Source organism: Trifolium pratense, linkage group LG2 (assembly GCF_020283565.1).
Source record: "Trifolium pratense cultivar HEN17-A07 linkage group LG2, ARS_RC_1.1, whole genome shotgun sequence".
NCBI lineage: Eukaryota > Viridiplantae > Streptophyta > Magnoliopsida > Fabales > Fabaceae > Trifolium > Trifolium pratense.
In genome coordinates this window covers 45,638,805-45,659,929 of record NC_060060.1, presented here as the reverse complement: position 1 = coordinate 45,659,929, position 21,125 = coordinate 45,638,805, and the positions used below count along the sequence as shown (strand labels likewise).

At 37.2% G+C, this 21,125-nt stretch overlaps 1 protein-coding gene and 2 pseudogenes across 6 annotated transcripts; 2 read left to right on the top strand and 1 right to left on the bottom strand.

Moving 5' to 3' along the window:
* The window catches only part of LOC123905466, a 29,163-nt pseudogene extending 23,230 nt beyond the window's left edge, over positions 1-5,933 (top strand).
* Positions 5,934-6,786: 853 nt separating this feature from the next.
* LOC123905467 (zinc finger BED domain-containing protein RICESLEEPER 3-like) lies at positions 6,787-9,407 on the top strand. Of its 6 annotated transcripts, XM_045955073.1 has the most exons (5): positions 6,994-7,387; positions 7,747-7,902; positions 7,939-8,040; positions 8,538-8,595; positions 9,104-9,407. In XM_045955073.1, exons 1-4 carry the CDS (start codon positions 7,102-7,104, stop codon positions 8,591-8,593), a joined length of 600 nt encoding a protein of 199 aa, XP_045811029.1. In that variant the 5' UTR covers positions 6,994-7,101; the 3' UTR covers positions 8,594-8,595; positions 9,104-9,407. The 6 variants fall into 6 exon arrangements, 2 of the variants coding, with proteins under 2 accessions (XP_045811027.1, XP_045811029.1); XM_045955071.1 differs by having other exon boundaries at positions 6,787-7,387; positions 7,747-8,040; XR_006808380.1 differs by lacking the exon at positions 7,747-7,902 and having other exon boundaries at positions 7,001-7,387; positions 7,907-8,040.
* Positions 9,408-9,752: 345 nt separating this feature from the next.
* On the bottom strand, positions 9,753-17,475 carry LOC123904794 (annotated as a pseudogene).
* Positions 17,476-21,125: the final 3,650 nt, after the last annotated feature.

Below are 21,125 nucleotides of genomic sequence, written 5' to 3'. Positions count from 1 at the left end.
AGGCAGAATATATAGCAGCTGGGAGTAGTTGCTCTCAATTGTTATGGATGAGACAAATGTTGAAGGAGTATAGTGTTGAGCAAGATGTCATGACACTTTACTGTGATAATCTGAGTGCTATCAATATCTCTAAGAATCCTATTCAGCATAGTAGGACTAAGCACATTGATATACGTCATCATTTTATAAGAGAACTTGTAGAAGAGAAAATTGTTACACTTGAACACATTGCATCCGAAGAACAGTTGGCAGATATTTTTACAAAGGCTTTAGATGCAAATCAATTTGAAAATTTGAGAGGCAAACTTGGAATTTGCCTTTTTGAAGACAAATAGCAGTTACAGTATGTAATGCGTGTAACTACATCTCATCACTTAAAGTTACACGCTAATCAAGGAAGTTTTTATTCAACTTCCCACAACCTCCATCAACCACAATCATTACTTTTCATTCATTCTCTCTCTCACGTTCAAAAACTCTCCATCTCCCTCATCAATATTTCTCTAATCTCGTCTTTTCTCAGAAAATTTCACTTCCGAATTATGTCTAACTCTGCTAAATCTTCACCAACGAAGACAAATGCTGTTCCATCACCACAAATGGCGATAAATGCTATTCCTCTCAACACCATACCTGCCACAAGTCCAACGATGAGGAGAAAATCAGTTGCAAAGAAGGATAAATCATCCCGAACAACTACAAATCCTTCTTCTCCCTCCGCTTCAATTAAAGTTTCAAAGAGTAAGAGCAAGAAATTGAAATCTGAATCAAGGAGAAGTTTTACAATGTCTGAACTGCATGTTGATCCACTTCCATCGAATGGTGTTGCTACTCCTGTCGTAAAAGCTGCAGAGGTTAATGTCGACGCATCTGGTAAGACTTCTGTTAATTTAGGTCTTAAAGATCCAAATCTTGCTGAAACCCTAGGTTTAAAGGACCCTGCTGTGTCTGAAAAATTGGGGAAAACTGCTCCTAACCCCCTTACTGTTGTTGATACTAATATTGGTGCTTCCACTGAGACCAATGAGGCTGTTGCTGCTGAGTCTCTCAAGAAAACTACTCCTGAGACTCATGTTGCGCCAAATGTTGCAACACATGGCGCTGCGCCAAATGTTGTGCCAGATGTTACCACATCTTTGGCACAGGAAAATATTGTTGACTATTCTGAGTCTGATGAGAGTCCCCCACCTAAGGCTACTGATAAAGAAACTGTTCCTGATAAAGTTGTGAATGAAACTCCCGAGGTTATAATTGTTAATGAAAATGAAACTACTGTTAGTGATAAGGCTGCTCCTACAAATTCTGAGGCTAGTGTGGCTAGGAGGACTAGAAGTAGGGCTGGTAAAGGTGTGGAGACTGCTAACACACCTGTACAAACACCCAAACCTTCTAGGGCTGGAAAAGATACTGGTAAAAAGCCTCTTTATGGACCTCCAAAACCTGTAAGTAAGGTAATACCTAGAACAGAAACTAGGAAAAGGAAAGCTCCACCAACTAGTGATTCTGATTTTGAGCCAGAGACAGATGTTGCTGCATCTGGCAGCACATCTAGGAAGAGTATAGGAAGGAAGAAGGTTCCTCAAACTGTTCCCTATGCTCCTTTGGATAATATCTCATTCCATCTGGAGAATGGGTCTGCAAGATGGAAGTTTGTGTATCACAGGAGGTTAGCTCTGGAAAGGAATTTGAAAGATGATATTCTTGAATGTCCAAGTGTTGTTGAAGCTCTTGAGTATGCAGGATTAATGAAAACTGTGGTTGGGTTGGACAAGTGCTATGACAGGCTTGTCAAAGAATTTTTGATTAATGTGGCTGCAAACTGTAATGATCCAGCAAGTCCTGAATACAGGCAGGTTTTTGTTCGAGGAAAGTGTGTTCAATTCTCTCCAACTGTGATCAACCAATATTTGCAAAGGGATTCTGAAGAAGTGGCTTCTCTAAAAGTCACAGACAATGAGGTCTGCAAGGTCCTCACAGGTGGCAGGATTAAGGTATGGCCAAGCAAGGCAAAATTGGCTGCAACATCCCTCTCTCCATTTTATGCTATTCTGAATAGGATTGCTGCACATAATTGGGTGCCTACAACCCACTCAGGTGATGTGGCCAGAGGACTGGGAAAGTTTATCTATGCTGTGGGTACCAAGGCCAAATTTGATTATGGATCATATTTCTTTCAAGAAACCTTAAGCCATGCCCTGACTTATGCTGTTGAGAAAACAGTTGCTCTTCCTACTCTGCTATGCAATATAATATTTGAGCAACACCCAGATATGTTGAGAAGTACTGATGTTCCTTGTAAAAGGAAAGGGGTGTTGGTTATTGAGCAGAGGTTATTGGATGGGACAAATGCTGCAGCAGGTGTTGGCACATCTGTCCAGGCTGGTGTACTTTCAAAAAAGCAGATGATTGCTGATCTTACTGAGACTAGCAGAGCTCTTGAGGCTAGGAAACTGAAAATAGATCGTGTGATTGAAGCCCTCAAGGCTGAGGAAGCTGCTGAGACTGCTGAGGGTGAGCCTGATGGACAAGAAGGTGAAGGAACTAGTGGCTCTGATGATGACACTGAGGATGTGATGGAGGACTCTGATGAAAGTTCTTCAATATGATTTCTGATGTTTCCTTATATTTGTTTCTAATGTACTTTTGGTGTTTCCTTGTTGTTCCTTTTATGGGTAAGGCCCTGAATTTCTAGCACCTGTGTGTGCTCTTTGGTCTGTAATAATTGCACCCTGACACTTCTATTTCCTATGCATGATGTTTGTCTAAATTGTGGCTAAAAAGGGGGAGTAGTGTGTGTGTGTGACAAGTGTATAGACAGATGTTCTCACATCTGTGCACATCTGTGCTAATGTTCGTATGCTCGTATTGAGGGGGAGTGTGAGTAATATGCATGTACTGAGGGATGAGACAAATATTCTTTCTCTATCTGGTGTGTGTATGCATGAATTCAGGGGGAGTGTGAGTGATATTATCTCTTGATCGCCTGAATGTATTATTTGATGACAAATGTTGTGCCAAGTGTTATGGCACCTGACTATTAAGTCCACTATCCACTATGACTGAGAATTTATTTTTCTCAGATATTTTATGGGAATTTATTTTTCCTGATGTTCTTATGTTGAAGAAATGCGCTTTAAACTATGAGGAGTTTATTTCTCCTACTTCTTAGCATCTACTATGGGAGTTTATTTCTCCCTTGTGTTGTTCCATGAGGCTAGTTGTGTTTTTATTCCGCTGTTGCATTGCCTCTGATGCTACTTATCTCCTCTGGAAGTAGTTTTTATTATGTGTTACTTTCTTTCCTAGTTGTGTGATCATGTTGACTCGAAGGAAATCTCTCTATACTGGTCTAATATTGTTTTAGCCAAAATTTGCCAAAGGGGGAGATTGTTGGGTTTTTGTAAGTTGGCTACATTTTGCAAAAACATATTTTAGCCAAGTGTTGAGACGAATGTGCTGACCCCAAGTGTTGTGACAAATGTTGGGACACTTTGGAACAACACCTGACTCTGTATCGTGCGCGCTAGCTAGCGGGTTTAAATTTCTACTCAATCTTTTGAAGATCTGTTTGAAGAATTGTTTCAAGGTTTCTTACAGAGGAAGGCACACGTGTTTAATGTGTTTCATGAGGCAGCCAAACCCTAGTTTTATTTTCCAAAGGAATTATATTTTTGGAAAATATATTTTTGCGTTTCAAAAATATAACTATTGTTTTCAAAAATATATCACAGCTGCCGCAATTCTAGAAGCCCTAATTTTGTCTTGAAGCCCAAGTCGTTCTACTACTATAAATACGAAGGCAAGCATATGGTTTCAAGCATCTAAAATCGAGTCTTACAAAGCGTGAGTTTTAGGGATTTTAGAGTGTTAATTGTGAGCCTTTCTTGTGTCTCATTGATGCAAGCTTAGGACCTGAGTGTTATTGAGTTGTAAGTGTGAACTTCTCCTAAGCTTTGAAGTACGGAGATTGTTCTATTGTGTTGTGTGGTTTACTCGCAAGCTTTTAAGCAAGAGTGAATCCTAGTTTCTTAGGAGTGTGTCTCCACCTGTTGTGATTGTTGAATTGAATAACAACGCTGTCTGTGTTGTTAAGGTGGGAATTGGGACGGGGTCTCATATCTAGGAGTTCCTAGGTAGAAGTGTCATTGGGTAGTGATTAAGTGAGAAGTTGTAAACGGGTGAGTTTAGCTTTGAAGTAATACTGCTGATAGTGGACTTCATTCCTGGATTGGTATCCCCCAGAGTAGGCTTTAGGCTGAACTGGGTTAACAACTCTCGTGTGTTATTTACTTTACTGTTTGTATTGTTTTATGTTATTTGCTCTGTTTATAGACAAGTGTTGGCGCACCAGTAACAACATCTGTCTACAACAGACAAGTGTTGCTACACCTTGAGCAACACCTGTCCACTGTGTGCCAGGAATTTCACATTGTTATTGTTATTATTATTATAGTGGGAAAAGTTTGATCCAGGGATAATCAATCATCCGCCAACCTTGTATTAGGTGTGTTTTGTGTTATCTTTCCCAACAAAACTTACTGCTGGAAACAATGAAACAAACTGCCATTAAACCGAAGAAAGAAGGAAGGATTGTAAATGTTGCATCAAGACGTCATAAATTATCATATTCTGAAGGGATTAGATTAGATTCGATAAGATTAATGATGAATCAGGGTAACAGTTTCTTAATGGCATAAATTTCAGTACAATCATTTATATTAATGATATTTGCAAATGTTCCCCCTCAGCTCTTTTAATTCTCATCGGTGATTGTATGATATATAAAATCAAGTATTTGACATTTTCAATAATGTTCACATTTTTCAGGTATAACAGTTTGTCTGCCTATGGACAGTCAAAGCTTGCCAATGTTTTGCATGCTAATGAACTTGCAAGATATCTAAAGGTGACTCACTTGTTTGAGGTTTTTATGTTAAGCAACTTCGAAGTTTTGAAATGCGAGCTATTTTTATGTTTTTCTATTTATCACTGTTGGTTTCGTTATGCTAATGGATATTTATTTATAACAGGAGGAGGGCACAATGATTACTGCAAACTCACTGAACCCAGGAGCGATTGCCACCAATCTATTTCGTTATCACAGTTTAATCGATGGTAATTCCATCTTTCCTGTTTTATTTTTCGTCTCAAAAAAGATTTTATGCCAAAACTAGATCAACATTCAACTTCTTGTTCGCATTGATGGATGGTGCACAATGCACATATTGACAATTCGGGCGTATTCCTTATGCAGGATTTGTTGGTCTAATTGGTAGATACGCAATGAAAAGTATACAACAGGTAATAATCTAACTGAAGAATTTGTTTAGTTCTTTTTTCTTACAGGTCACAGTCTAGCGCAAGATATGTGTAAATAAATTCATAGAAAACTTCCTCTAATTCTTGTTATCATAGGGAGCAGCAACCACATGTTATGTCGCATTGCATCCACAAGTTAAAGGGCTGAGCGGTTGCTACTTTGTGGACTGTAATTTAGCTGAAACAAGTTCACAAGCAGGTGATCAAGAGCTTGCAAGGAAACTATGGGAGTATAGCTCAAATTTGATTAAAACTTGATATTATCACTCCTAAGTTGTAAGCATTATTTTTTTTGAAGCCCATACCTCCATAATCTTTGCTTACCGAGAGGCGTTCCCAAGAGAGCCAGTGTAATCCGCGGCCATTGTTACCACTATGACCCCACCAAAACGAGTTGAGCATTTTTTCTATTTCATCAATAAGAGTAATTGGAAGAAGAAAAATGCTCATCACATAAGTCGGAATGGATTGTAAAATAGATTTAATCATAATTTCCTTGCCTGCTTGAGAGAGGTGTCGACTACTCCAAGAATTTATCTTCCTCCAAATTCTATCCTTGATAAATTTAAAACTATACAGTTATTATAAATGTCGTCTTTAAGGATAAATTTGATTCTGAATTAAATTTTCTTTTTTATTTTTATTATACTACTTCAACTGCAATTTACTTGTTATTATTTTTGTCATTTTTCAGTATTTTCAAAATAATTAAGGAGGTTGTAAGAAAATAAAAAATAATATAGTTCTACTCTAACACACTCCCATTTTCCATTTTGCTCTGTTTTTTTCTTTTTATATAAAAAAAATCAATTTTAATTTGCAGAAGGGTTTGAACCTGCGTCCTAAAGATGCATAAATAGTTTGTGCTATAAATAGTTTCTATCCAAATGTATATATCTACAATTATTTTGTGAATGAATCACAATTTTTTATCAGTAAAAAAAATGCATAATTTATATTTTTTCTAATTAAATGCATAATTATTTTCAAATAAACACAATAATTCTTTTTTTGAGTATAAATGTAATATAGGTATTAGGGTACGTTTCGTCTAGCATTTTTTAGAGCTTATACAAACAACTTATGCAATATATATTACGTTTTATGCTATTTTATAAGTTCACACTAGTGAAAATTGTAATTTTATAAGCTATTTTATCATAAACTACCTTGACAAACTTATCATAATATATAAAATTACATAAGCTATTAACATAAGCTCTAAAAAAACCCGGACCAAACGAGTCTTTACTTCAAAATCAACTATAATAACTTTAAGTCATTTGATATACGTGAAACAAACCAAATATAAAAAATAAAAAAAATGAACCAAACAAAAAAAAAAAGCACAAAATACAGGTGCCAAATAACCAAAACGAAACAAACGACAATAATAATTAAATAAATTGAATTTAATAAATTCCCCTACATCATAGATTCAGCAATTGTCACGTCATCAACCAACTCGTCAAATTGATAAGTATCAGAAAACCAACAGGTCATCAACAAACTCCTCAAATTCCCCTTCTCTGCATCCACATTTATTGGTATAACATTAGATGATAAATCGAATTCCAATTTTGGTACATGAGCTATCTTATGCCAATCTTCCCCTGTTTCTTTCTTGCATCGCTTCACCAGATTAGGACATTCATAAATACGTAATTAGGGGTGTGCAAATAATAAGGTTAACCATACCCAAATTACTAACCAAACCATTTCCTTTTTTTAAAAGCCCAGCCCATTTTATAAAAAAACCAACCCAGACCATAAAACATAAAAATGGTAAACCGGTTTACCATTTCACTTAGTTGGTTTAGAACCGGTTTATTCTTCTCAAAATTAATTTCAAAAGCGAGAAACCAAATAACACAGTCAGAAACCAAATCACAAAATCACAGTTTCATCAATCATCGCAAATCCTCCTCCTCCGTCAAACCCACTCCCACCGGCGAATCCTCCTCCGTCAAACCCACTCCCACCGGCGAATCCATCTCGTCCTCCGTCGCACAACCACTCACCATCGACGACAATCCAATCAGCTTAAATCGCAAAATCAGCTTAATCGGTGAGTGAATCTAATAATCTAATGTTGATTTCTGTTGAATAACTTGTTGAATCTGTTGAGTAGTTCTATAATTAAGTAGTTCTTGTGTATTGCTATTGTTCTGAGATGCAGCAAAATAGAAAAGGTATATGAATTTGATGGTAAATAACCATAGATGATGCATTCTTCTGCTGCTACAATTACTGTTTCTGATCATTACTATTTTCGTGCTCAATATACAATCAGTTTGTGTTCTGGCATTGTGTGCATTTATGTCTAAAGGTTCTCATTCCTTGAATCTGTTGAATAATATATTCATTAGATTATTAGCTTATTGAATAATATATTCATTATATTCATTAGCTTGGATGAAATATTAGAGGAAGAAGGGGATTTAGATGTCCTAATTTGGTGGAAGGATAATTGTACTCGATATCCAGTCCTTGCAAGAATTGCAAGAGAAGTGTTGGCTATACCAGTCTCTACGGTTGCCTCTGAATCTGCCTTTAGTACCGGAGGGAGAGTGCTTGATGCATATAGGAGTTCACTGTCAGCAATAACAGTGGAACCATTGATTTGCACACAAGATTGGGTTAAAAAAAAAGATCATGGCATTGAGACATCATCTTTGGTTTCATATGATGATCTTAACACTCTACAGCAACTTGAGCAAGGTAAGATTAAAAGATATCTTCTTTTTACTTACTATAGTAAATCTATCTTTGATTCTTTGTTTTAGCTGTTTTCTTGTAGCTGGTGCGGGTGTTGACTAGCCCTCGTGCTTGGTTGGCTAGAAGTAATTGATCAATCTTGCTGGTGGGGTTTTTTTATTTTGGCTTCATCCTCTTGCGCCTCAAGTTTGCGTTGGATGGTGTTCTCTCCAGCTTAGCCAGAAGCATTTGGGTTGCTTTGTTTGGTTTTTTAACTTTGGTTTAGTTACTTTGTTTGACTGTTTCTTCATTTTAGTTTGTCAATTAGTTTTCTCTAGTTTGTAATTTTTCTTCACTTCTTGCTGCGTGGTGGTGTTGTCTGAGTTAATTCTTAGCTTGCGAAGTTAGCCATGATCTTGTAGATGTATATGTCAGGAGCAAATATACATCTAAGAGGCATCCTATATTGACAAGTTGCACATGAGGCATAGTAATAATGAATTCCTTTTTGTGTTTTGCAGATTTTTTATCAAATCTTGGTAGTTCTTCGGCTTCTACGAGGCTCGATGACGATTGAAGGTAATTATGTCCCAATATTAGTAATTTTTAGGCTATAATGATGGAGTTGAATGAGTATGATGAGTTGAATTAGGCAGTTATAATTATTATGACAGATTAGTTTGCATAGATATTGTCCAGTGAGTTTCATTGTAATAATGCTGCCTAAGTCCTTCTGCATAATTGAACTGGTGTAGTCAGTAGTGTACTTAGCTATTGTCTTGTGAGCTGCATAATTGAAAATTAGTGCTTAATTCTGGTATTGTTAGCTGTCCTTCAGTAACAGATTAGTTTGCATAGATATTGTCTAGTGAGTTTCATTGTAATAATGCTGCTTAAGTCCTTCTGCATAATTGAACTGGTGTAGTCAGTAGTGTACTTAGCTATTGTCTTGTGAGCTTCATGGTATTGGTGTTTTGCTGCGAAGCTATTTGTTTTGGAATTAGTGTTTAATATGGTAATTAGATGTACAATAGTGATTTGTATAAAATTAGTGCTTAATTATATTGTGACTTGTGACTGCCATCAGGTGCTTGGGTTGGAAGTATGAAAGAGCCTATGAAGAAACTGAGAAATGCAAAGAAGGATATTAAATTGCTTGGATCTCATTATTGTTTGATATAACATGTGTAATGACTAATGAGTTACAACTTAGGTATTTGAGAGTTTGAGCTCTTTGTGGTTGGATCTCATTATTATTTGATTTGATATTAGAACATGCAGAGTTTGTTCTCAGTTGAATTGTACTGGCATTTGTCTTTGGAAGTGATGAAATTGTGAACAAGTACTTCTTCTTTGTTAAATTTCACATCATTCTTCTTACTTCTTCTTTAGCTGTTTTGCCTCATTGCTTTTTCTCTTGCTTTTCTTGCACTACTACTTTCTCTTTCTTTTGCAACTTTCCAACACTCTCTCTGCTCTGTTATGCCTTGTGTGAGAAACAACTAAACAAATGGGAGAGAAAGTAATATATATGCGACCCACACACTAATTCATGACAACGCCTATGAAGAAGTATAAACTTTTTTCTTAAAAAAATCAGTTTTAAAATTAATTTGAGTAAAAAAAAAGTTTTAAAATTGGTTTGAATAAAAAAACCGGTTTAAAATTGGTTTGAGTAAAAAAAAACCGGTTTAAAATTGGTTCAAGTGAATAATCCGATTTTTATTACAAACCGGTTATGAATTGGTTTCAAACTGGTTATGAACCATATCCAAATTGGTTTTATAAAATAACCGGTTTGTCATGAAATGGTTTTGGATCTAAACCAAAACCAAAAATTAGGTGTGGTGTGGTGTGGTTTCCAAACCATGCACACCCCTACACGTAATTCATGCAAGTTTTTGAGTTCTTTAAAGCTAGCTGGTAATGCGGTTAATTTGGGACACCAACGGATTTCTAATGTTTGAAGAGAAGTCATGGTCCCCAACCAGTCTGGCAAGGTTACAAGAGAATCAATATATGACAAATTCAAATTTTGCAGCGAGGGAATACCTTCTAAGCCATTTGGTAAAGTTCCATCGAAGATTGTCAATTGACGAAGGGAAGTTAGGCTGTTCATACCTTTCGGCAAGGATTCTAAGCTACTGCAAAATGCAAATACTAGACTCTCAAGACAAGTCAGGTTTTTCATACCTTCTGACAAGGATTTTAAGCTACTGCACGATGAAAATGTCAAAACTTGAAGAGAACTCAAACCTTGCAGTACACACTCAGGGACAGACTCAAGCTCATGACATTTGAAAATGTGTAGTTCTTGTAGGGAACTGAGACAGTTGAGTTCATTAGGTAGTACCTTCAGTTCATAAATTTTACAATGTAAAGTTTTTTGAGATTATTCCCCTCAGGAAAGATGCACCATCATTATTAGAATCTTCAATTTTCCAACTAGCATAAAAAGTCTCCAACAGATGGAAGGGATATTGGAAATGCAAGCTTTGGGGTCCCCTTTATGCTCAAGTTGGACAGTTGTGATAGCATCTCTACACCTTCAGCTTTCAACACCCTCTCTAAATTTGGTAAATCACGTAATGTCATTTTCTTTAATGATGGAAAAGCCTTTTTGGTCGCACCTTCATACAAGTCATCATCAATGTACTTCAAGTCTCTCATTCCAGACACAAAAAGAGTTGCTAAACATGGTAATTTACCAAGTGGAAGAAGTCGGTCACAGTTTCTGCAGTCGTAAAGTATAACCTCAACCAGACCTTCCAAAATAGAAGTATTTCTCATCCAATTTGGAATATTTATTCCCTTATAACCCTTCATCCCAAAATATTTGAGACCTTTGTGAGGTTCAAGGGCTTCAAGGATTTGCTCAGCGCCAGTACCACTGCCTTTTGAATTAACATCCCCACCCCATGACAAGTATAACTGACTTAATTCCTTCTTGTCAATTAAATTAGCTTCTCTGGCATCTGTTTCATTCGACACATTCTCAAGGCCTTTGATGTGTAGCTTGCCTCCTAGTTGTAAGTTATGTAGCTCTGCTAAACCGAACCTACCCTTCGAACCAACAATGAAAGTGCTTAATGTTCTCAAATGAGTTAACCCTCCAATATTAGTAGGCATTGATCTTAATGAGAAACACTTGTAATCACGAGATGTCTGAGATCTTGTAGTTGTGTCAATTGCTTGGGAAGACTAATAAGACTGGAACAATCATCAAGTTTTAGTGTTTGTAATTTTCTTAGGCTACAAATAGACTCAGGCAGGGTTTCAATGGTGCTATCATAAATTTCCAAGTACCTCAAATGGATAAAATTCTTCAAGGCTGAGAGTTGAGAACAGTTTGTACTTAATACTCGGAGAGGAGTGATTGATGGAAACACACTTAAACTTGATTTAGGCTGATTAAATTGAAGAACAGTCCGCAAGGATTCTACAGTTTTGAACGGAATCAAGTTGTATTCGAATTTTTCATCAACATTGAAACAACTAATATGATGAACTCTTTTTGACAAAGTAGTCAAGCTAGCAGTTTCTAAAGCTAAGCATTGCTGTCCCATAATGGAGCTAGCAATATCATGGAATATATCATGCATTTTGAATGTAACTTTACCTTTTCCATCAGTTTCAACTTCTTGAAAAAATGATCTTTGGCATAGTTCATTCCACATATCATTGCCTACATGCTCCACCTCTAAATTTCCTCTGGACGAAATAAATTCATTGGCCATCCAAAGATGAATTAGATCTTCCTTCACCATTTTAAAATCTTTAGGAAATATAGCACAAAAGGTAAAACATGGCCTCAACGATAATTTTAGATTGTAGTAGCTCAGTGTTAAAGCAGACTTGGTAGCATCATCATACAACTTCCAAATCTCACTTTTCTCTATAGAATCCCATTGATGTTCCTCAGTTTTAAAACGCAAAAGGCTTCCTAGTGCTTTGGTGGCAAGAGCTGAACCACCACATTTTCTCACAATATTCTTTCCAATCTTAACAAGCTCCGCACGCATTTCCCTGTTTGGTCCAAACAATGACCAAGCTTGTTGTCTAAACACTGACCAAATATCATCATCTGATAAACCTACTGTTGTGAATTCGTCTTAAAATCACACCAATAAAAGAACTTGATGTGTGGAGCAATAGAACGGCAACCAATAATTAAGTGGAATAAGCAATAATAATAATAACCGATAAACAAGATAAAGGAGAAGAAAGAACACGATAATTTGTTTATCCAGTTCGGTCCAATAATGACCTAGTCTGGGGGAGAGAGCAGCCCCTCCGTTCCACTTAAGTCTTCCATTTTTGCATAGTGCATCGACAAGTATAGTGTATGTACACATATCTACCTGAATTTCTTGATCTTTGATCTTCGCTAATAATTCAATTGCCTTGTCAAACTGAAGGTTTTTGCACAATGCATCCAATATAGAAGTGTAAGTGATCACATTAGCAGGATGGCCTCTATCATGCATCTCATCAAGAAGATACCAAACATCAGAGATTCTCCCCAATTTGCAAAGTCCATCCATAAGTGAACTGTATGTTACAGTATCAGGAGCCATGTTTTTTCAATGCATTTCTTGGAAGAGATCCACAGCTTCATCCACCATTTTATTTTTGCAAAATCCATTAATCATGACAGTGTAACTAAAAACATTAGGTTTCACTTACATATGTGGCTTTGTTCACTTCTTTAACCAAAAAATATCCATCAATTAAAGAAGTATAAGTAACAACATTTGGTCTTGGTTTGCCAACTGCCTCGACATGGCCCTGCAGTTTTCTTCGATGGAAGACATGTGGAAACTTTGTGATTTAAATTGGTCCCCTTAGTGTAAGTCTGTTATAACCTCTGCTTTGGTTAATTTGTTGAATGTCATTAAAGAAATTCTTTGGCAACCAGCTCCGACCAATTGGGTTAAGTTCAATATTGATGGAGCTGCGAAAGGTAACCCGGGGGTATAGCTGGTTGTGGAGGAATTTTTCAAAATCATGCTGTAGAGATGCTTTATCGTTTTGCTGAACCTTTAGGACTAGCTTCTTCTTTTCAGGCTGAGTTATGTGCAGCTATGACAGCCATTGAAGTTGCTCACAAAAGGAATTGGCATAGGATCTGGATTGAAACAGATTCTGCTCTGTCGTCCTAGCTATTAAAAATTCTAAAACTATTGTTACTTGGAGCTTAAGTAACAGGTGGCATAATGCAATGTTTCTTTTCAAACAAATGAATGATCTTATCTCCCATATATACAGAGAAGGAAATCAGGTCGTTGACTCCCTGGCTAACATATTGGTTGTAGTTTAACTTCCTTCACGTCTTGGCTTGAACCTCCTCTACTGATTGTAGAAAGTTTACTTAGAAACAAACATGGTACTCCAACTTTTAGATTTTGTACTTGATGGAGTTTTGGTTTTATGTCCCCTCCATCTTACTTTTCTATCCATCTATGCTAATATATTTTGAGTTGGTTAGTGCTTTGCTACCAACCTCTTTTTGAAAGAAAAAAAAAAATATTATTAAAACTAATAAGGACAAGATCGTCAATCTAGTAGTAATATTGTATATGTTTTCATTGTTTCAGTTTTTTCATAACTTTTCTATAATCTTTTCATTGTTTCAGTTTTTTCATAATTTTTTTTACTAAACTTCCTATGATCTTAATTTGTATTGTTTTTGTTTTGTTCTTATTTTTATGCATATCTTTTTCTTTTGACAAAATTTATGCATTTGATAGTAATCAATTTTATTATATTATAAAAGTAGATATAATGAATAAAATAATTTATTAAATATATTGTTTACAGTTTAACTACATATTTGGACTCTTACGTTTATTTTTTGTTTCAATTCGGTTGCTTACGTTTAAAACGTATCAATTTGGTCCCTTACGTTTTTACCGTTTGCATTAGTAAGTCTGAAATTCTGGTATCACTAGAATGATGTTGCCTAATATGTCCCACCAACTACTTTATGATTAACGTTGTTTCTATTGTTGGCACATCTTATATAACATATAAAAACTGACAGAAAATAAATAAATGACACAAGTAATTGTTAACCCAGTTCAGCCAACTGCCTACTCTGGGGGATACCAATCCAGGAAGGAAATCCACTAATAGCTCTAGTTACTAAGACCTCCAGCAAACCCTAGGATTTACGCCTTAAACTAAGACCTCCAGCAAACCCCTGGTTTACGCCTTATAACCTCGACACTACTCATGCAACTTCTGCCTAGGAACTCCTAGACATGAGATCCCATCTCACTTCCACTCACACAACACAACCTGTGTTGTTTAAACAATGTTAGGAATGATGTGGCGACAACTTGCCAAGACAACACTTCACTTTTGCTTAAAAGCTTTAAGTGAATCACACACGGTAAACTCCGTACTTCAAAGCTTAGGAGTAACCTTAAAATAACAAACTCACTTCTTAACTCGTGTTATAGAATCCACAAGCAAGAATTACAATGAAATAATAAAAGACTCAACAAAGACTCAATATGTGTAACTAATACTTTTCAATCAGATGCTTAGTCTTGAGCTTGGTCTTCATATATATAATGATTAGGCACGCTCCTCTTGCTTCAGAATCAATAGGACGCACCTTGAGAGTCATAAAGGGTGATCTGATTCTCTTTTGATCTTCATCAAGAATGTATAGAAACTTTCCAAAAGTGTTTAAGGGACTTTCTAGGATAAATGTGATCATACCGTTGTGCCATTAAGTCTTATCTTATCCTTAAAATTCCTGATCAGATCAAATCTCCATTAAGCGTGCTCTTTAAGTGGATTTCCATAAATAGCAGATGCTCTCATAAATGCGCGAGATTTCCTTGAATAAATATGATGTTGTAACATGTTTTCTAACATCTTGTTAGTATATTTGTTTTAGCAAAATTAAGCCAATTCAAATATCCAACAATCTCCCCCTTTGGCAATTTTTGGCTAAAACAATTTCAGACCATTTAATTACCTATGAGAGATAAAAAGCGCAATCCTTCAAATCACCATGATCACACAAAAGAAGGATGTTAGAGCATCTTATAAGTATCAGAGGCATCAGCAGCGGATCATCATCAATAGCCTCGATCAAAATAAAACACGTTTATCTTAGCGTGGTATCAGAGCAAATGATTACTCATATCATATGTCATATGTCATCAAAGTTGTTGTGACATATGGGAGCACATCTTCTAGCACATGTTCGTCCATTCAGGGCAGCAACCATTCAGCAGCAAACTCCCCCTGAATTCATCAGCTTGTGCATCGTCTCAGGGTAAAAAAAAATTTACTCCCCCTGAATACTTGCTTACTGCTACTTAAAACATGTCATAACAAAAGACACAAACAACATGTAGCAGAAACAGTCAAACCAAAATGCTACTCCCCCTTTTTAGCCACAAAATGTGCCAAAACAGGAAAGTATAGTATCCAAAGTGCAGAATTTAAACAAAGTACAGACCATGCACTCAGAAGATGCTAAAATCCAGGGCACAAACACCCACAAACCAAATAACAAAGTGCAGTAAAAACAGTAAAAAGATTACAAAATCATTCATCATCACTGCTATCAGAGGCTTCATCCTCATCTGTAGCAGTATCATATCCTTCATCCTCATCTGCAGCAGCCACATTTGCACTAGCTTTGACAGGTACTTCATCAGCTTCCAATCCTTCAATCATCTTCAAGAACATTTTCTTTCTTTCCTCAAGCTCAGCCTGCTGTTTATCTATGTCCTGACATTGAATTTTCAAACCAGCAATAATCTCCCTTTTGGTCATAACACCAGCTCCAGCAGCCGATGTCCCAACATGATCAGTAACATTGTGATTACCAAATAGCTTATGATGAAAAGTAAAACCAGATTCCCTCTTCTTAGGTGTGTCAGTCACAACCTTGATGTCTGGATATTGGGCCAAGATAATTCCACATAGCAAAGATGGAAATGCTATTGGCATCTTCACAGCAGTTGATCTAATATGCTTAATGGTTTGATCAAAAATAAAGGTCCCATAGTCATAGTCAACCTTGGTTCCTACAGCATATATAAATCTACCCAGGTTGGTAACAACATTGGTTGCATGCTTAGTTGGTACCCAATTGGTTGATCCTATTCTATTGAGGATTGCATACTTGACATTCAACTTACTAGTGGGTATCAGTTTCTTCTTGGGCCAGACCTTAACCTTACCAGCAGTTATTTCAGCACTTACAACATCATTGGCAACCTCTAATTCACCCTTAGGTTCTACAGACCTACCTAAGTAATTATTGATGACAACAGGAGAGAAATTGATACATTTACCTCTGACAAAAACTTTGTGGTAGTCCTTGCTCAGTGGGTTATCACATTCTTCAGGGATGTTTACAAGAAATTCCTTCACCAGCAGCTCATAGCAGGGACTGAAATCACAGACTGTCTTCATCAGACCAGCTTCCTTGATGTAGTCTAGGATGTCTTGACATTTTAGAGCATCTTTGGTCAGTTCCCTTTCAACAGCCAATCTCCTTTGGTAGATATAGTCCCATCTTAGTGCAAAGGCAGCACGATGGAAAGAGATGTTGTCACAGGGGGCTTCTTCAACACCTTGAGGAGCCTTCTTTGCAGTAGACTTCTTAGGGTTGGGAGATGAGATTATGGTAACATCTTCAGCAGCATCATAGTCTGAGTCACTAGATGACTCCTTCTTCCTTTTCAGGGTCTCCTTCTTCTTGTTGGGAGGAGAGAGAACTTTGCTCCAACCTTTGACTGGTCCAACACCTTTAGTTTTTACTCTTGGTGCAGGAGCCTTGCTTGCAGTGGCCACAGCCTTCCCTGTACAGCTTCTCAACCTTTTTGTTATACCACCACTAGGTCTTTCAGCAGTCTTGGTGGTTTCATAATCATCAACATCTACTACATCCTTTTCTTTTTCCTTCTCAGCTTCTACAGGCTTGTCAGCTTCAACATCTTGCTCATCTGTGGGTATGGACTGGTTGCTTTCTTCAGACTGAGTGTCCCCTCCATCATCAGAAGTACCCTCATTAGCAGTTCCAGTTTCTTCTTCTGAGGACTCAGATGTTGTGTCAGTTGTTTCAACATCTTTTTCAGCAGCAACTTCCTTCTCAGGTTCCTCCTCAACAGTTTCAACTTCTACATTTTCATTCAAGGATGTCTCAACCACTTGGGTTGATTTTTCAGCCACCATCTTAACAATAGTTGGTGATTTATCAGCAATATCAGGCTCAACCTCTGTAGGGGTGTCTTCCATCTCAGTTTCAACAGGCATAGCATTAAGATCTCTCTTTTCAGCATCAGATCCCAATTTTTCTTGACAAGGGTTATCACCGGTTGGAACGATTGTTTCAACAATTTCAGACACAGTTTTAGGGTTTTGAGATTTTACTTCAGTTGCTCTCTCAGATGTGTTAACATTTGATTCAAAGACCAAATCAGACATAGAAAGCGAGAACTTAGATTTATAATCCCTTCTACTAATTTTAGAAGATCCTTTACTAGATTTGTTACCAGAGGGAGAGATAGCATCACTTACTTTGATGATTTCTTTCTTTTTCTCAGCAGTTTTCTTCTTTTCCTTCTTCTCAGCAGCAGTGATAGGTCTGAGATTGCTGGGCTGAATGATAGTAACAGGAACGGCGTCCTTGATGATCTTCGAGGATTCGATCTTTGCTTTTGATTGAGTAGAACGACCGGACTTTGTAGTTTGTGAAGATTCAGACATGTTTGGATGATGATTTTTGAGGTTTAGGAAGTTGAATGGATGAAAGTTGAAGTTGGAAGTGGAAGAATAGGGTTTACGGACAAAAACTAGATTTTGGAAGAAAAGTAATTGAATGCGTGTGATGACATATTTAAGGGAAGTTTGTAATGATTTCCCTAAATTAGCGTGCATTGATTGATGGGAGAGAAAACGGTTTCCTTTTGCACGCCATAACTGCAGTAACTGCTATGCTTCTTCATGCAGGCAAATTCCCAATTTACCCCTTAACAATTCAAACTGATTTGCGTCAAGTGCCTTTGTAAAAATGTCAGCTAGCTGTTCACTTGTACCAATATGCTTAAGTTCCACGCAATTTTCTTCAACAAGGTCTCTAATGAAATGATGCCTGATGTCTATATGTTTGGTTCTTGAGTGTTGCACTGGATTTTTTGATATATTAATTGCACTCAAGTTGTCACAATATAATGTCATAACATTTTGGTCGACATTATATTCTTTCAGCATCTGTTTCATCCACATCAGCTGGGAACAACTGCTACCTGCAGCTATGTATTCATCCTCTGCAGTAGATAGAGACACACAATTCTGCTTCTTGCTGAACCATGAGATTAAATTATCACCCAAAAAGAAGCAACCTCCTGAAGTGCTCTTTCTATCATCAGCACTTCCAGCCCAATCTGCATCACAATACCCTATCAAAGTTGAGTTCTTGGTCTGGGAATACAGAATCCCATAATCACTGGTGCCCTTTATATACTTTAGAATCCTTTTGACTTGTACAAGATGGCTCATCTTTGGCTTGGCTTGATATCTTGCACAAACACCAACAGCAAAGGTGATGTCTGGTCTACTAGCTGTAAGATACAAGAGACTGCCAATCATGCTCCTGTATAGGCTTTGGTCAACATCAATGCCATTCTCATCTTTGGTTAGCTTCAGATGAGTAGCAGCTGGAGTTCTCTTGTGTGCTGCAGTGTCCATTCCAAACTTCTTGATCATATTCTTCGCATACTTGCTTTGAGAAACAAATATGGTGTCTTCCATTTGTTTGACTTGCAGACCAAGGAAGTATGTTAGCTCACCTACCAAACTCATTTCAAACTCAGATTGCATCTGTTGTACAAAATGTTGCACCATCTTTTCAGACATACCTCCAAATACTATGTCATCAACATATATTTGGGCAATCATCAGCTTTTCTTCCTGTTCTTTAACAAACAAGGTTTTGTCATGGCCTCCTTTTCTGTATCCTTGACTAACAAGAAAATTTGTCAGCCTCTCATACCAAGCCCTTGGAGCCTGTTTCAGTCCATAAAGAGCTTTCTTTAACTTGTACACATGATCAGGATTGGTAGGATCTACAAAACCTTTTGGCTGCTCCACATAGACTTCTTCATGTAAGTACCCATTTAGAAAGGCACTCTTGACATCCATTTGGTACAGCTTAAATTTAAAGATACATGCTATACCAAGAAGTAGCCTAATAGATTCTAGTCTTGCAACTGGCGCAAATGTTTCATCAAAGTCAAGTCCTTCAACCTGAGTGTACCCTTGAGCCACTAACCTTGCCTTGTTTCTTGTTACAACACCATTTTCATCTGACTTGTTCTTGAACACCCATTTTGTGCCTATGACATTAACACCATTGGGTCTAGGAACAAGATCCCACACATCACTTCTTCTAAACTGAGTTAATTCATCTTGCATGGCTTCTATCCAAAACTCATCAGTGAGAGCCTCTTTTACATTTTTAGGCTCAACTTTTGAGACAAAACATGAATTAGTAACCACTTCATTTGTCCTTCTTGTAGCAATTCCCTGGTTAGGATTTCCTATGATGAGATCCTTGGGATGGTTCTTCTGTATTCTTATTAAAGGAACTTTACTCATAGGACGAGGTGTAGGAATGGTTGATTCATCATCTGAATCTGATTCCTTTTCTGCTACAGCTTCTTCAGATGTTGGCAAAGTTGTTGCAACATCATCTTCAGTGTCAGATGTTTTAGCAGATGTCAAATCATCTATCACAACATTGATAGATTCTACTATTACCTTGGTTCTCTGGTTGTAAACTCTATAGGCCCTGCTGTTTGTTGAATATCCAAGAAACAATCCTTCTTCACTTTTAGGATCCATTTTTCTTTTGTGCTCTCTATCAGATAGGATATAGCACTTACTTCCAAACACATGAAAGTGTTTGACAGTTGGTTTTCTGCCTTTCCACAGTTCATATAGTGTAGTAGAAGTTCCAGTTCTGAGTGTGACACGATTGTGAATATAACAAGCAGTATGCATAGCCTCAGCCAAGAATTGATATGGAAGATGTTTTGCATGCAACATCACTCTGGCTGACTCTTGTATTGTCCTGTTCTTCCTCTCAACAACACCATTTTGTTGAGGTGTGATTGGAGCTGAGAATTCATGCTTGATTCCTTCAGAGATGCAGAATTCAAGAAAGCTTGCATTCTCAAACTCTTTACCATGATCACTTCGTATCCTTACAATAGCAGAGTTCTTTTCTCTTTGGAGTTGAAGACAAAGTTCTTTGAATGCATCAAAACTTTCAGATTTGTCTTTTAGAAATTCAATCCATGTGAACCTTGAAAAGTCATCTACCATGACAAACGCGTACCTTTTTCCTCCAAGGCTCTCCACTTGCATTGGCCCCATCAGGTCTATGTGCAGCAATTCTAGTACCCTTGTTGTGGTAAGATGTTGCAACTTTGGATGCGACATCTTTGTCTGCTTCCCTATTTGACATTCTCCACATATACTTCCTTCCTCAATTTTGAGTTTTGGAAGACCTCTGATTGCCTCTTTAGCTATCGCCTTTTTCATGCCCTTGAGGTGCAGGTGACCAAGTTTTTGGTGCCACAACTTTACCTCATCTTCTTTGCTAATAAGACATGTGGATAAATCTTCTTCTATAGGTATCCAAAGATAACAGTTGTCTCTTGACCTTACTCCTTTCATCAACAGCTCTCCTTGCTCATTGGTAACTAGACATTCAGCTTTTGTGAAGTTAACTTTCATGCCTTGATCACAAAGTTGGCTTATGCTGATTAGATTTGCTTTAAGCCCTTTTACAAGCAGCACATTATCTAGCTTTGGTAAGCCATGGTTTGCAAGTTTACCAACTCCCTTGATCTCTCCTTTGGCTCCATCTCCAAAGGTCACAAAGCTGGTAGCATATGACTTCAAGTCTTCAAGATAGTGTTCAACACCTGTCATGTGTCTAGAACAGCCACTATCAAAGTACCAGGTTTCTCTTGAAGAAGCTCTCAAGGATGTATGAGCAATTAGACCTGTGATCTTCTTCTTTTCTCTCCATTCCTGTCTTGTTGTAATATTAGGAAAGACAGGAGTAT

Bases quoted from the DNA above. Each gene is read 5' to 3' on its own strand.
- LOC123905467 (XM_045955071.1), top strand. From the start codon at position 7,102: ATGGTAAACCGGTTTACCATTTCACTTAGTTGGTTTAGAACCGGTTTA. The intron at 7,388-7,746 runs GTGAGTGAATCT...ATGAAATATTAG, and splicing joins TCGCAAAATCAGCTTAATCG to AGGAAGAAGGGGATTTAGAT. The intron at 8,041-8,537 runs GTAAGATTAAAA...TGTGTTTTGCAG, and splicing joins TCTACAGCAACTTGAGCAAG to ATTTTTTATCAAATCTTGGT.